At 39.9% G+C, this 16,873-nt stretch overlaps 1 protein-coding gene across 1 annotated transcript in view; it reads right to left on the bottom strand.

The window, feature by feature from the left end:
• Nucleotides 1-16,873, bottom strand: part of GRID2 (glutamate ionotropic receptor delta type subunit 2) — a 1,112,728-nt gene that overhangs the window by 228,791 nt on the left and 867,064 nt on the right. Inside the window, exon 10 of the mRNA XM_006111957.3 lies at nucleotides 83-280. Coding sequence (XP_006112019.1) covers nucleotides 83-280 — 198 coding nt within the window. The remainder of the gene's footprint in view (nucleotides 1-82; nucleotides 281-16,873) is intronic.

Genomic DNA, 16,873 nt, shown 5'->3' with positions numbered 1-16,873 from the left:
GAATCATGCAACAACAGTAAATAATGTACATGCTTTTGGGTCATTATACACCTTTAATTTAATAAATAATTAACCTCCTTACCTTAAATACTAGTTCTCCGATCAGTCCATTCCATGACCCATCCTCCTGGGGACTTCCATACTTGTGATCTGGTGCAACATAAATTTCATATTTAAAGCCAAGGTAATTAGCTAAGGCTTCCAAGACATCTACTGAGAAACCCTGGTATTTCTTCGGTTTTCCCAAAACATTTTCAGACACCATCACAAACGGCTCTTCCTAAATAGAGAGAAAGATGGTAATATAACCACTTTTTGCACTGACCAAAAAGGAGGGTGAAATTAAAAAATTATCTAACATTATCTGGACATTTTATTTCTTTTTCAAGAAACTAGAAAATTAACTATGGGTCTAATATTGTGAATGATTCCTAACTCTGCAAGTAATACCACTCATTTAAACAGGACTAGCTATTATAGTAAGGTGGCAAATATCAGACTCAGCTATCTAAATTCTGAAATCCTTACTCACACTGATATCATCCTATTGAAGATACTCCGTCGGCACACTTTAGTTAATGTGATGATTTGTGGAATAAAGAATGTTGATAACTCCTAGAATTTTATTGTGAGTTTTATGTTATTTGGCTTTATTCTTAAAGCCACAGCTATAGAAGTCATGGTATTTCATAAGAATCTCAGCCTTCTTTTTGAAACAGGAAGTTTTTAGCCCTCTCATTTGGGGATTAGAACTTGAAAAGATGACCCAAGTACATTCTAAAGCTTCAAGAACCAGAAGATACACAAACGAAGCACAACATGTATTTACAAAAAAACACTCATGATTGTGGGGCCTCTGAGAGGATGTTTGAATGGTTAGGTTTGGCAACACTGAATAAGGTGCTATTACACTCAAATACAGAATAAGAATCATGTTTATATTAATTGCACCTTCAAAAAATATTATATAGGGAGTACATTTCACACTTCTCATTTTAAAATTCATCTGTGCTTTTCATATTTACTTGTATTCAATTAACAATTTTTTTTGAAATAAGCTTTTGAATTATACTATATGCTACTAATGATGTCTAATTGACTTTTAGATGTCATTGCTTTTTGCCATATGTTTCAAAAAATAGGTCAAAAACACAATCAAGTGTTTCTCCGTATAGGATTCTTCTGATTGTACACTTGTCTTGCGGAGAAATGCACTACTCAGACATGAAGGATTCCACAAGACTGTCATTTTCCAAAACAACTGATGTATCTCACAAATAAATATCATCTCCTATATATTTGAGAGAGTTTGTCTGTCTCTGAACAAGTGAGTCTGTCTGTATGTCCATCCGTTTGTTCAAGAACTTCTAAACGGTAAGAACTAGGACCACCAAATTTGGTATGAAGCTTCCTCTTGTCATAACTTAAAAGCAAGATAAGGTAAAGGTTTTCTTGTGCCAGGACAATAAGATGTGCCTGGAATGTGATTATGTTTCATAACATGGAGAGGGAAGAGGCTGCTATCAGAGACAGTTGTGCTGTATAATGACCACAGTGGGGCAGCAAGGGGCCAGAGATGGGAACCAAGATAGCTACAACCTCATGGGGGCAACAAGGGGTGGAGGTAAGATTTCCATCAGCCCATCCACTGACACTCCAGCCATCCCCAAGGATCCGCCATCCAGGCAGTGTTCTCCCTGCCACCCCAGCTAGCCCCAGGTTTGGGATGTGAAATTTACATTAATTGGGTAATCGAATGGTCAATACAATTTGCATAGACTATTTGATTAACAGATAAGGGCACTCCTGACTTTGAAGTGTAACAACAGATCCAGGGCTTTTGCTACACTTCAAAGGAAAAAGTGCTATGGGAAGCATGGGGTGGGGGGACTCAAGCAGTCTCCCGCTGGCCCTGGGCTCCCTGTGGAGTTTCAAAGTGGCAGCACCCCATGGAGCCTGGGGTTAGAAGGGGAGACCCCTGCTGGCCCCAAGCTGCACACGGCGATTCAAAGTGGCAGTGCTGCAGGGAGCCCAGAGTTTGGCCCCGGGCTCCACACAGCACTGCCACTTTGAAGCACACACCACTCTCTGCCACCTTGCTGCCTCTTTCTGAAAGAGGCAGCAATGGTGGGAGGGGAAGGGGAAGCGATTAGTTGACTAGTGTGTAAACTATCCAATAAACAATTGCTTATCAGCTAGTCGACTAGTCATTCACATCCTTACCCCAGGTAGCTGCTGCCCAGGCAATGTGGTTCCCATCTGGACATCCCTCTCCCCATTCCCTTGCCCTGAAACTCCATCACCCAACCTCCGACTCTGACTCCTGCTCCTCCCCATATTACTGCCTTGCACCCCATCCCCTTCCCTGAGCCCCCATAAACTTCTGACCCTTTGCCCTGAACTCCTACATCCCCCACATTCACCCTGGGTATGTCTACACTACCCCGCTAGTTCGAACTAGCGGGGTAATGTAGGCATACCGCACTTGCAAATGAAGCCCAGGATTTGAATTTCCCGGGCTTCATTTGCATAAGAGGGGCTCCGCCATTTTTAAATCCCCGCTCGTTCGAACCCCGTGCCGCGCGGCTACACGGGGCACGAACTAGGTAGTTCGAACTAGGCTTCCTAGTTCGAACTACCGTTACTCCTCGTGGAATGAGGAGGTCTAGTTCGAACTACCTAGTTCGTGCCGCGTGTAGCCTCGCGGCACGGGGTTCGAACGAGCGGGGATTTAAAAATGGTGGAGCCCCGCTTATGCAAATGAAGCCCGGGAAATTCAAATCCTGGGCTTCATTTGCAAGTGTGGTATGCCTACATTACCCTCCTAGTTCGAACTAGGGTAGTGTAGACAAACCCTCTGACTCCTGTACGTAAACACACACACACACACACACACACCCCACCCCAGCTGCTGCAGCGAGAAAGGGTTGAGATAGTCCTCTCTCACCAGAGCAGCCTGCATACTGAATCCCTCAACCACAGCCCCACCCCAGACCAGTGATTTAAATGAAGAAAAACAAAAATTAATTGAGTTAAGGACTCAAGCAACTCCAGGTACATTTTCTATTTAAACTGAAAAAGAATAGCCACATAATCAAAAGACTAACATTTTTCTTGTCGAATAGTGATAGAAATGTAGCCGTGTTAGTCTGGGGTAGCTGAAGCAAAATGCAGGACAATGTAGCACTTTAAAGACTAACAAGATGGTTTATTAGATGATGAGCTTTTGTGGGCCAGACCCACTTCCTCAGATCAAAAGCTCATCATCTAATAAACCATATTTTTCTTGTCCTTCTCTTTCTCCACTGTGAACTGGATACACCAGATTATCCATATATAACATGACAAGATGTAAACTGGTTGACATTATTTTAAATGATTTAATCTAAATGATACTAAATCAATTTGCTTAAGGAATAGCAGGTGGATTTGCCTTCAAGAACATGAGGGTGCGTCTACACTGCAGTTATTCTGGAATAACCACCGTTTTTCCAGAAAAACTATATTAGTGTCTACACAACAATTGCATTATTTCAAAAGAAAATTGAAATAACCGAGGGCTTTTTCCAACATTGATAAACCTCATTGCACGAAGAATTACGCCTTTTCTGAAAAAGCTATTTTGGATGAAGGTATGTGTGGATGCTCCACTGTTGCTATGTTGAAGTAGCTCCTCACCAGGGCCTTCAGTGCCTCCTGGAGCTCTAAAACGAGATAGCACATCTACATTAGAGAAGCCTGCCTCTGACTAATTTTGAGGCTTCCCTGTAATGTGGACAGTCTATTTCGAAATAAGCTAATCCAGAAGATATCTTCCGGAATAGCTTTTTCCAAAATAAACTTGCAGTATAGATGTAGCCTGTTTGCGCAAATATTCAGACAAAAATAGACATCGGATTGGTGAGTTAGTTTGTCCATAAACAAGATTTCTAAGTCAGTGCCGTTTTCTTTCATTTTTCACTAAGATCTGCAAGTGTGGTTTAATTTAAAGTTAAGCCATGTAACAATATAGTCTCTGCACTTCCAAGGTTGTTTTAACCAATATTTGTTACTTTTCTTTTTCCTACATCATCTTTTCCGTCATATGTTTTTTCTAGATTCTTGACAAAAGAAAAAGAGAGTCAAAATATTATTTGTGAGTACAATAATATGTTGATTGCCACAAAGGGTGATTAATTAGGGAGTTTTCATCGGGGTTTTTATTTTTCTGATCATCTGAGAAAATCTCTCCACTCTGCCCATCATCTTTTATTCATAGTTGAAAGATTCACTGTCCATAGCCCACTTATGACATTTTCAAAAAAGTACTTTCCTGCTTTTTCTCAAGCTGTCCCTCACATTTGGGAGGATCTGTCCACAAACATCAACAAAGCTAACTCAATATGCACCTTCAAATTCCCACAATACTTGCCATTTCTTGCTTGTTTATTGGGTCCACCACCCTTCACGCTCACCAATATCGTCTCATTGTTTCCATGTATTCCCCCACAGATTTGTCTATATCCATTTGTTGTCTTGTATATAAACTGTGAGCTCTTTAAGGCTGCAAGGATTTTCCGTCATGCTCTCACCTCCTGCTCCTAGTGCTTTTAGCTGACAACAGTATGCAGAGGAAGGCTCTTATTGCTCTGTATGTATTTGTAATCCACATGCTAAAAAAGTATGTGGTGGTTTTGCTACACAATGGCATCTCTAAAATGATGTTTCATATCTCCCCATTTGTTCAGCTCTTTCTCGATGGGATATACTATTAACATGTAAAAAGGATTGCTTGGTTTTTATTCCCCTCTATAAACACAACATGGATCTCAATGTCAAACTGCATTATCTTTTTGTTTCTCACACATTGTCACTAATAATAAACATTCTGTTGTCAAATCTTAGCTGAGTATTTTGTACATAGCAAAAGTGTAAAATAATCCAGCTGTAATGGCTCACAAGCGCTGTGAATAATGTAGGTAACTATGACTCAAAGACACACAGAAAGCAGATATCTGAATAAAGTAACATTTTTACAGACTGTTGTCACTCTGTCCTGACAACAAATACATGTTAAGGATATTGTCAAACAAATACACGTCATCAAATTGTGTTAGGAAACCATTCTTTTATGACTGGGGGCGAGGAGGGGAGGAAGTGTTGACCCATTCATCAAGATATTACTCTGCATCAGTCAGTCTCAATTGTTTTCTTTCAAATCACATGTACCATCATCCAAAATATTTGGGGAATGGACCAGAAGATCTTGAGGTTTCTTTGAGTACTTTTTTATTATTCTAAAATCAGCTGGAAGAAATAAAAATAGGAAGGAATAACTGAACCCAAATCCATTAGGTTATTTTTCAGAGTTTGGGTCCAAAGAGCATTAAAAGAATTGAGACTAAATCAATGAAGACCTGTCTGCCTATTAAATGAACACAAATTGTGAATTCTGATTTGCTGAATGTTTGGATGGCAAACTCCCTAAGCATAAATGCGAGCTAGTGGAATAAATTAATGCCTCCACAAAAACATCTGCAGTTTATCAATCTAAGGGCATTATGTACAAAGTTCCTGCTTGTAGAATAGGGTGTTTCAGGAGCTAATAATGTTCATATTAATAAGGATTTATTCACAACACTTTTTGGATTATTGGATAATAGATGCTCATAATTCTGAATTTGTATTCAATCATCTTAAAAAGGAACAGATAATTGCTTAACTAATTTTAAACAGCATTTAAACTGTGCAGCTTTCACAATTGATTTCAATCTTTAACAAACTATGTTATGCTCTTTGTTGGTAAGAGAATCAAAGAAAAAAGGTGTCCAGTGGGTAATAAGATACTTTCTTCTATATTGTTATATGGAAAAGTATTCAGACAGCACATTTTTGTGGAATATTAGGAAAGCAAAAACAACCACTGAACAAGCCTGAAACAAAAAAAAATCATCACTAATTTTCTTATATTGCTTTGTCAGTCAGTTCAAATCCTGAATCGTCAGATGACATTCAAAAGAGAACAAAAATACTTTCTAAATGTGTTTTTTGATTTTTTCCCTCCCCCAAAAATGTTGCTGGCTGAATGCACAGTAGCTTTTGCCAGTGTGTCTGTGTGTGCGTGTGTGTTTTGGTTAGTTTCCCTACCAAAAAAGTGTGACCATCTTTTTCCTTGAGAAAACAGAACAATTCATTTTAGTTAAAAAAATTCTCATGTGCTAAATAGAAACAATTAGGGGAATAAACATGGGCTTCTATAGGAGACAAAAGGAAACAAAAAATATGCATGCTAGCTACAGGAAAAAAGATTGACACTTCCTGTAGCCTACAGTATGCCAAGGAAAATCCTGACCCTGAAATAAGGAATCAGTCAGGCTACTGGGCCGTGGACTACTATGTGACTCTTTTCTCAGGTCCTGTAGGACTGGTGAAGGAAAGAAAATGAGCTCTGCAGATCCTGCTTCTCTGTCTCTGTCACTCATGGACTGCAAGCGTTACCTCTGCAGAAAGATTCAGTAATCCCAACAGAACAGCTGGTGGAGATGTGGTGAAGAAGGGGGAGCAAAGGTTTGACAGAGAGCCCCTCATTCAAGCAATCAATAAAATAATTTGTGAATGGTTGGACTGACTGGAGCCCAGGGGTTCTGCTGCTCCCTGTTACTTCAGCTGGCCTAAGATGGAGCTGCTTCTGCCTCAATGGATCTCATTGCCATTTGGGTCAGAATCTGATCCATCAAGATTAACTGGATGGAAAAGAAAATGAGAAATGACTGTAAAGGGAATGCTCGACTGCATTGCTGCTGCGTATATAGTCCAAACGGAAAGGTGTGGATATTTACAAGCATAAGGCAAGCTCCTGGAGCCCAGGGCAGTTTTCAACCTGACAACTTGAAGCTGAAAGATCTCAAGACTCAGCACCTGTGGGGATCACAAGTAAAGTTAAATGCATGATTCAGACAATTTGACATGATTAAGGGAGGTGATGGGGAAAGAAGGGATGACAAAAATATATTGGAGATGCCAACCACGGAGACCATTTGCCTTCGTCACTTGGCTATTGGTATAAAGTTTATTTATTTATAACTTTTCTATGGCACTCATCACCAAAGTACTTGCACATCTCTCACTTCTGTGGGGTAGTGAAGTATCAGCCACATTTTACAGATGAGAGAGAGACTGTGGGACTTGCCCAAAGTAGCACAAATGTGGCTGTGCTGGGACTCTCCTGAAGGCTTGATATTCTTCACCACTAGCCAGCATCTCTTTCTTTTCTGCTCATATTGTAGTATTTAAAACATGTAAGCATAAGTGCTGCATTTCCAATCTACTGGGGCCTGGGGGTGTTCTCCTCTGGCACTGTGCAGGCTCCACACTCACTATCCCTTCTCTGCCCTGCTTCTTCCCTACCCTGCTCCATCCCATCCCTTCCCTGCCAAGTTCTGCCCCCTTCCCATAGCACGCTCTGCCCTTGCTCCTCTCCTTTTCTCCCCTGTGCATCCTGACACTGCAAAAGATCTGATCTGTGGCAGGTGGTAGGTGCTGAAAAGGAGGGGGAAGTGCAGATCAGCAGGGGAGGAGAAGGTTCTGGTAGCGGGCTGCTGGTGTATACTCAGCACCAAAAAACTTTCCTCATGGTTTCTCTAGTCCCGGAGCACTCACTAAGTTGGAGCCTTTGCATGTAAGTAAATCTATATTGGGGGCTTAGATATTAGTGTGCCCAGCAGGTGGATTAGGAATGGAAAGCTAGCAACAGAGAAGGAAAAGGGGAGGAAGAGTGAGAGTGCAAAACACAGCAATGAGGGCTTCATGAGGAGAAGGGGAAAATGGATATGCGAGTAAAAAAGCCAATAAATTAGTTCCTGGGTGGATATGGAAGCTGAGAAGCAACAGCGATTTTAACTTTCTCTGACTAGGGGAAGCAAATTGTTAGCAGAGCAATATACCAAGGGAAGTAAGCTATAAACAGAGATATCAACGATAAAATTGAAAAAATTTACCAAGGGCCAAGTTCTGCTTTCAGTCACACCCCCACATTGGCTTCAGGGGGGCTGCATTTGTGTAAATGAAACAGAATTTCAGAAGATGGGAAATAAGAGAGATGGGAATTTCTCTAGATGTCTGTCAGGCAGCTGGTTTCCGCAATGTACTGTAGAGAGCTGATAATAAGGAAGACAGTGAAGACTAATTAGAGCAGATGGCAGATACAAGAAAACCTGCATTCTGTTCCTAACTTAGCTGCTCATTTTCAGGATGGCATTGGATGGGTCACTTCCCTTCTCTGAACTTAAATTCCTGCACATGTCAATGGGGATAAGAATACAGGAGTTTTCTAAAGTGTTTTGAGATGACAGGATTAAGAGTAAAATGTATTGTTATTAATTCCTTTGAAGAAATTCCCACAGGCTCATGACAACATTCTGAATGGCCTTTAATGGATAACTTACAGGAAATAGAATGTCCTTGAAAAGTAAGGAAAGTGTTATTTGTGATATCAGTGGGCCTGTATCTGTAAAGACTTCAGAAATAAGATCCCATTAGTTGGCCTATGTGAAATGCCTTGGTAATCTCAAATTCAGTTCCCAGTAGATTGGTGTACACACCTCTCCCGCCACACTGTTTCCCTTGTTGGCAGACTCAGCAGAGAAACCAGCATTTGAATGGCATGCAAATCCATGTCCATTCTAATACAAGCTGTGGACTCTCTAGTCTGAAGTGTAGGCTCATGAAAAAAGGGAGGTGAGAGGGAAACCTATGCTACACTGCTGCTTTTAGTGCCATGCTCATTCTGCAGGGGATGGGGGGAAACCAGGATTTTGGTCTAAATGTCTGTCAAGCAGGTACCACTCACAAAAAAGGAACAAAGCAAAACAAAATAAAAAAAGAAAATGAATCAGTGTCATTTTGCTATTTAGCTGATTCACATGTCCCCAAGATGGATAGGTTTTTTTAATTTATCATAAAATATTTTTATCTTTTTCCAAGAAAATATATCCTAGAAAAAAGACTGAATAGAAATTAAAGTATAATTAGAAAATTGTTTACAGCCGGTCCCCGAGTTACAACCAAAACTGTCATAAATGGCAGACCCCGAGTTACAAACGTGATCCGCGCTTACAAACAGCGCGGTCGCGTGTAACTCAATGGCCTTTACGACTTACGAACAAACCGAATTACGACCAATTGCTTGGTCCATAACCGGTTAGTAAGTCAGAGAGAGGCTGTATTTGTAGAACTGGAAAAATAATCTCTGGGGGATTACAACACATATTGAGGCCTGTTTCTAAAACTTCAGATGGACGGCCCTATGTACTCCTGCTGTGTTTGGATGAGAGTGGTAAGATTAATTAATTAGGCGAGTGATTGAAATTCATAAAGAATATGAAAATGGCTTGTCTACTCTTTATAATTTTCTGAATGTACCATGTTAGGATATTTTAATATTGACAACCTGCATTCATTAAATGGGACTCCATCAAAGAGCATACAATTTTCTTTCCTCTCTGGAGGGGGAGGGGGGAGGGAGGAAGGGAGGGAGAGAGAGAGAGAGAGAAAAATAAAATAAAATAAAATAAAATAAAATAAAATAAAATAAAATAAAATAAGAAACATAGCTCTGCCTTATACATACTTTCATATTTTATAGTAGAGTGAGGTGTGGCACTTCATCTGAACTCACTATTGAACATAATAAATAGCATGCAGGCACATTAAATGATTCATGCAGACTGAGCGTGGGTTCAGTAATCACATGAGGCAAGCATACACCATGATATTTGACAACTGCAGTCACCGTAAACATTATGAAATTGCTCCCAAATGTGAAATTCTCAGTCATTATTGGCTAGTTCAGCTCCATTCTTTTGACTATTGGATGGCCAAATGCAACAGTTAAAGCTGAGAGGAAGCAGCGAGAAAGGTTGTAAACTATAGTCAAGACATTTTTCAAACACCGGAGGCTAATTTCTCCTTGCTTGGTTCAATCACCTTTTCCTTAACTCTTTAAAAATTTGAGTCTTAAATTGTAATCACTTTGAACTTTAATCCTCTCAAGATTTCACAGAGAAATTCAGCACCAAAGATGTCTTTCCCTTCAGTGATTTATTGACCAGTGATCCAGGAATTATACTTAACAATAGTTTAGCAGGTTGTTATTTTTAATTGAACAGCCAAAATATATTACTTTATGTTAGAATCAATGGCTACAATTTAATTGAAACATTTAATTGTCTCATTATAGATAATCCTGTCACCAGCAATGGTCACAGAAAAATAATGAAAAAACAATATTAAAAGTAAAGCTCTGTCTAAAACCTACACAATCAAACACAATTATAGTTAGGTCTCGTACTATTTTTAACATCCAACTGTGTCCAGGACCTGCATAACAACAGGGTGGATACAAAACCATTGTTTTAGGACAATCTGTACTATAAAGAACCTGATCAACAAATCAGTCGAATTCACACAACTCCCACTGAGAACTAACATGATCAGTGCCTAGAATCTGAGACAGGTAAGATAAGAGTGGAGTTTTAAATTTGGTCTCTATTCAGGACAGCAGTTATTCCTTTGTTTAAGGGCACATCTACACGGCAAGGGAAGGTGTATTTGTTGTACAAGTAATGCAACAGCACTAGCTGCAATCTAGCTAGCAGGGGTAACAATGGTGGTGCATTCATGACTGCATGGAATTCAAAACTGCTAGCAACCTCAATTCCTAACCATGATTCTCTACAAACTTCTACAGGGATGGCTGAATTGTATCAATCACCAGTCTGCCATGTCTTCACTATCACAGGGAAAAAGGTACTCTGGGGGCTGGTGATTCAAAGGGGCCCCAGGCTCAGGCCACCAGTGCTCCTAGAATAGCAATAGCAGCAGCTGGAGCCCCTGGCCCTTTAAACTGCTCCTGAAGAACTGCAAGGTGCACTCTGGACAGTGCTAAGGGCTGGGGAAGCACTGCTCTCTGGGCAGTGCTGAGGACCGGCTGCCCTGGGACCTGCCCTTTCATCCCTCAGCCCTGCCCCTTCCAGGAGCACAGAGCTGGCCTCCCCCTTCACCTTGCCCAGAAGCCCGTGGAGGCTGTCAGCTCTGCTGCTTACCCACAGCATAATTACATCTCAATCTGCACTATAAGTGAAACCTAAAGCTCATTGCCTATAATGGAAGTTTTACCATTAACTTCAATGGAACTCAAACATGTGCTTATATATCAAATGCTTAAATAATGCTTTGAAATAAGGTTGTTTCCCTGAATCAGAGCCTCTAACTATTAACATCTGTCTCTTTTATGGGTTTATTTCTAACAAACGCAATTTCTTTTTCTAAAGAGTGCTTTTTAAAATACTTTTCCTACTATCTTACTACAGGATGGGTTTCTTTCACAGCAATATCATTCCAGTGTTCGATTAAGATGCAGCCAATCTTTATGCATTGATTTTTATCCACAATAGCCCTTTCTAAGCAGTCGTAGTACATATGATAAAATGTGGATTAAATCTAGGCTATATTTGAAAGCTTTGGTCATCTTGTATATTATTCCTAATATGTTCTGTAAATAATTCAATGTTTACTTCTGAAGCTGTACAGCATGTATTATGCTTACCTGTACCAATATAATTAACCTACATGCTGCATATTATAGAACAATAAAAAGACTTACGATAAGAATAATACTTTCAGGGTGCGATTTTTAGAAGTGCTCAGCATAATTCTGTTCCTATTGAAGTCAAAGGTAAAATTCTCATTAAGTTCCATGGAAGAAAAATTCGGCCAATATTAGGCAATTTTAAAAATCCCCTCTTAATTTATATACCCATTTTCCTCCTATAATTCCAAAATATTTTGTTGACAATTTAGATTATGCATCCACTTTTTGCCTCAACAGTCCTCCTTTCTCAGCAGCAAATGTCTCAAGGCCCAAATCTTTACCTAGCAGCCCCCAAGATCCTCAGCACCTATCATGGTGCATTTATGGAAGGTATTAAGTTTATTGTTCTGTTAAAAAGAGATTTTTTATTTAAGTGGGGAGCAAATACATGCTTCTCTCCAAACACAGCACTGCATTGGTTTATAAATAAAAGTTAAGCAAGCCTATTAACAAAAAAGCATACATTTAATTATACCAATTAACAGAGATAAAGCTTCAGAGGGGTAGCCGAGTTAGTCTGTAACTAAAAAACTTAAAAAACAAGGAATAGTATAGCAACACCTTAAAGACTAACAAAATATGTAGATGGTATTATGAAATTTCGTGGGCACAGCCCACTTCTTCAGATGATATAGATAACAGAGATAAAGATAGAGATGGTTATAAGCAAATAAAAATGAAATAAGCATCTAAAAGTCTAAAATTTCATCTAGCAATAGAAAGTCTTTGCTCAAGATGTTTTTGTTTGCCCACAGTCTGCCTTCCACCTTTTTATTGCTTTTCCACCTTGGCCAGGACCAATCACAGAGATCAAATCATTTGGTTTTGTTGTGTCCTAAGGGGAAAAATAAAGATGAAGTCTCTCTCTGTTCCTTGTATCTCTGAAGCGATGTCTTAGTCTTACAAATCAGGTAGGTCTCCTGGGATTCAGTCTCCTGTGTCTCCCTTGGGTGCAGGACCCATGTTAATTTTCTGTCCTTTGAGGTCAGAAAACAGGATAATTTCCACCATGGTGTGTTTGATATCTATGTTTATTGCTAATATGTGAATATAGGCAAACACATATTCCTTTGTCTCAGACATATCTGTTTATCATCATGATATTAATAAATAGCCTGTTATTAGCTTTCGTATGATACTTTATAATGCATGTTCCATACAAATACCAGTGTAATAATGTGCAGCAAGTGAATACAGGGGTGCAGAAGGTCTCAAGAGAAACCGAGGCAGAGTGGTTTGCCCCAAGTGACAAAACTAATAAGTAACTGGGTTAGAAATTGACTCAGCTCTTCCAAGACCCCTTGTCCTTTTCTATGGATGGTAGCTCATTTATACTGTATGAGTGTGTCATTATCTAGACTTAAATAACTCAGGCTTGTTAATATAGTGGACACTTACAAAATCTTTTCTATTAGTAGGTAAAGTATAACCTTTCCTAAAGGAAGACTATCCAGAGATTATGGCTCTAGCCTAGGCCTTGAAACAAGCATCTTCAATTCCCAATACTGCCACAGACTTTCTTTGTGACATTGGGCAAAGTTGGTCTCATCTGTAAAATGGGGATAACAGCACTTCTCTAAACTCACAGATATCCTGTAAGGATAAACATATTAAAGTCTGAGATCCTCAGGTAATAGGGACCCTATATAATATAAGCAGTATCTATAACAGGACATACTACTATAACTAGTTATACTTTGTTTACTTGAAAACAAGTGAAGTAAACTTTGATACTACAGCAATTGCACCCATAACAATTAGTTCATTTTAATTTTTAATTCTAAAAGAACATTTTTACTGCAGTAGTCAGTGCTGTCATTCTGTATACTTACTGCTCTGTTTTAATTTGCAAACCATATTTTTCTAAATATATGCACTTAGAATATACATTCATAAAAAAGTAATTTATACTTGATCTAATGTCCAGCCATCATCTGGACCTGATATTTGAATTCCAGTCTCCAGGTAGGAGAAACAGCCTGGTTAGAGAAAGTTCTAATTCTAGCAGACTGACTCGTAAGAGGTAGTGAATCTAATAATGTGTGTTTCAAATATAAATGACAGCTTACATCTCAAGGACTGGCATAACTAGAAAGAATAGCAAACAGCTAGCCCATTGTATCATGTATCAATCTTCATGATATGTTCATTCCACTGCTGGATGAATAAAATCATCTACCTGTGTTGATATAAATTACAGACATTTCACTGAATATTTTTCTCTGTGTGTTTGGATAAATAATATATCAAAAACATTCTTTCTGTGCTCATCAAATTTCTAAGATGAGCTTGAACAGCTGAGAGAGAAACAACAAAGAAAGTTGCTACCTTGGGAATATTGTATTTTTCACAATTAAAATGAATAGTCCTGATATAAATTTTAAAACCTCTCTAAAATATTTCCAATGTAGTTCTTCTGCAACATATGTATATACATGTTGTGTTGTGGTGTGACATAGTATAAAGGTTTTACTGGCACTTATTTGGGTGAACTACATAACTGACTTGTTGCTTTTACGCCATCTCAAACTCATACACAGAAAACCTTTGTACCACACCATCAGATAACCCATACATCCCTTCCATGCACATGCTTCACTATCCTTTGATTAATAGATGAACATTACAACTACACAATGTGTCTTAGAGAGGTCTCAACCTTACCACACTTCTATCACAGGCAGCTCTCGTCAATACATGATGATGTATGGATGCCAGTCGTGCTGATTACATGCACACCACACATTGAGTTTTGTAAATGCAATATATCTTAAAGAAAAAAAACGTTTATAAATATTTTAGGCACCAAACCTTCACATCTTTAGAAGATACATGGGAGCACAGTGAGCAGGGATGAAGGAAAGGGCTTGTGGGCATTTTATGGAGGTTGACCAACAGGGGGAACACAGTGCAAAAACAGGGGGAAAAATGGCCAGCAGCCTTTAGGCTTTATTATATAGAATACTGTAAGAATTGTAATAACATTTTACCCCAATCTCTGCTGAAGTATCCAGCATTTTTTCTTGCTCCACCTGCTATTTATTTCAGAATCCTGTATTGCTTTGTCCATTATTTCTCATTCTTCATCATTCATTGTTTTTTCTCCTAGGTATACTTAAATATTTTGTTATGTATAAGGGCTCCTTTTCTATCCTTGTCTGAAGGTATTTCAATTTCTTTGAAGGAATGTTTGTTATTTTGTGTACCTTACTGGTAGAGGTAAAATTGTGAAGATAATTTCAGCTTTAGAAACCAGAACATGGCCTCCTACCATACTTTGTTTTTGTTTTTCTGCCTGAATGCCACATATCTCAAAGAAAATAGTCATTTAATCATTATTTATGTGCCAAACCTGCAATGCAAAATGATTCCTGAAAAGGTGGACTGTTTACCATTACCTTATCCATGAAAGCATTCAAGGATTTTAAAAATCTGTATCATGTGCATTTCTGTGTTTAGTCCTGTGAAAAAAACTACCATACTCTCACACCTAATGATGTTCTCCAAGATGTTGATTATGCATTTTGCTACCCTGCTCCTCAACTCTTCCGATTGCTATTTCCACAGTTCTTCCCCTTCACAATCAAGCCTAAAGCTGGAAAGCCACTCAAATACTACCTCATCTCTTTCACAGCTGTGTATCCCAATGGTTTGTTCTCTTTTTAGTTCCAGCAGAGTTATTGGATTGGGCAAATTTTTCAATTCACATAATTATATTTAACTAATGTGTAACAAATAACAGGAAATGATACATGGATATGTACTGCAATATACATTTTTATCTCTCATTACTACTTTTTTGTCTTGTCCTTGCCTGCATTGTGAGGTCAACCCAGTAATGAAAAGAACGGTTACTTACCTCTAACTGTTGTTCTTCAAGATGTGTTGCTTATGTCCATTCGAATCAGGTGTGCGCACCGCGTGCACCACGTCTTTTGGAGTGTTTTCCCTAGCAGTACCCATAGCGCCGGCAGGGCGCCCCCTGGAGTGGCGCCGCCGTGACGGGGCATAAGTACCCCTGCCGGCGCCGACCCATATCAGTTCCTTCTTGCCGGACACTCCGACGAAGGGGAGGTAGGGGGAGAAATCGAATGGACATGAGCAACACATCTCGAAGAAAAACAGTTACAGGTTCTTTTCTTCTTCGAGTGGTTGCTCATGTCCATTCGAATCAGGTGACTTCCAAGCCAACCCCACTTCAAGGAGGAGGGGTCGGAGCACTCAAAGAGAAGTCCACGAAAGTTGAATAATCCAAACAAATTTATTCAACCAAGCGAACACAGAAAACTGTAAAAAGTGCAATGTGACACAGATAAACATATTTACAATACAGAGCTGAAGACTGCAGAGCCCACCCATGCATCCTCCCTGGCCTGCTGTGCCAGTGCGTAGTGCACCGTAAAGGTATGGAGCGACGACCACGTGGCCACCCTGCAGATTTCAGTGATTAGAACCTGCGCCCCAAAAGCTACAGAGGATGCCTGTGCCCTGGTGGAATGTGCTGTAACCTGGGGAGGGACTTTCCCAGCCAAGGCATAACACTCCCTGATACACCCCGCGACCCAATTGGACAACCTCTGGGTCGATATGGGGAGCCCTTTCATCCTGTCAGCGACAGCGACAAACAAGTGTGTGGATTTGCGAAAGGGTTTAGTCAATATAAAAGGCTAGCGCACATCTAGCATCCAGGGAATGGAGCACTTGCTCCTTAGGGGAGGCGTGGGGCTTTGGAAAGAAAACCGGGAGGTAAATTTCGTGGGACAAATGGAACGGTGACACCACCTTGGGGAGAAAGGCTGGGTGAGGGTGGAGCCTCACATTATTGTCAGAAAATACTAGGTAGGGTGGGTTTACAGTTAACGCCCTGAGCTCGGAGACCCTGCGAGCTGATGTAATGGCCACAATGAATGCAACCTTCATAGAGAGGTGTTTTAAAGAACACGTGACCAGCAAATCAAAGGGGGCGACACAAGTCTAGACAACACGAGGTTAAGGTCCCAAGCAGGAATAGGGGGTCTAACCGAGGAATACAACTTATCCAAACCCTTAAGGAACCGTTTGACCATAGTGTCAGAAAACAGAGAAACTCCTGCTGAACCAACATGGAAGGCAGAAAGAGATGCCACATAGACTTTGATAGAGAAGGTAGAGAGGCCACTGGACCTAAGTTCAAAGAGGTAGTCCAGAATGGATGGGACAGGTGCACAGGATGGGTGCATGCCCCTTCTGGACACCCAAGATGAG

Source organism: Pelodiscus sinensis, chromosome 5 (genome assembly GCF_049634645.1).
Source record: "Pelodiscus sinensis isolate JC-2024 chromosome 5, ASM4963464v1, whole genome shotgun sequence".
Taxonomy (NCBI): domain Eukaryota; kingdom Metazoa; phylum Chordata; order Testudines; family Trionychidae; genus Pelodiscus; species Pelodiscus sinensis.
This window is presented reverse-complemented; position numbering and strand designations above follow the sequence as displayed.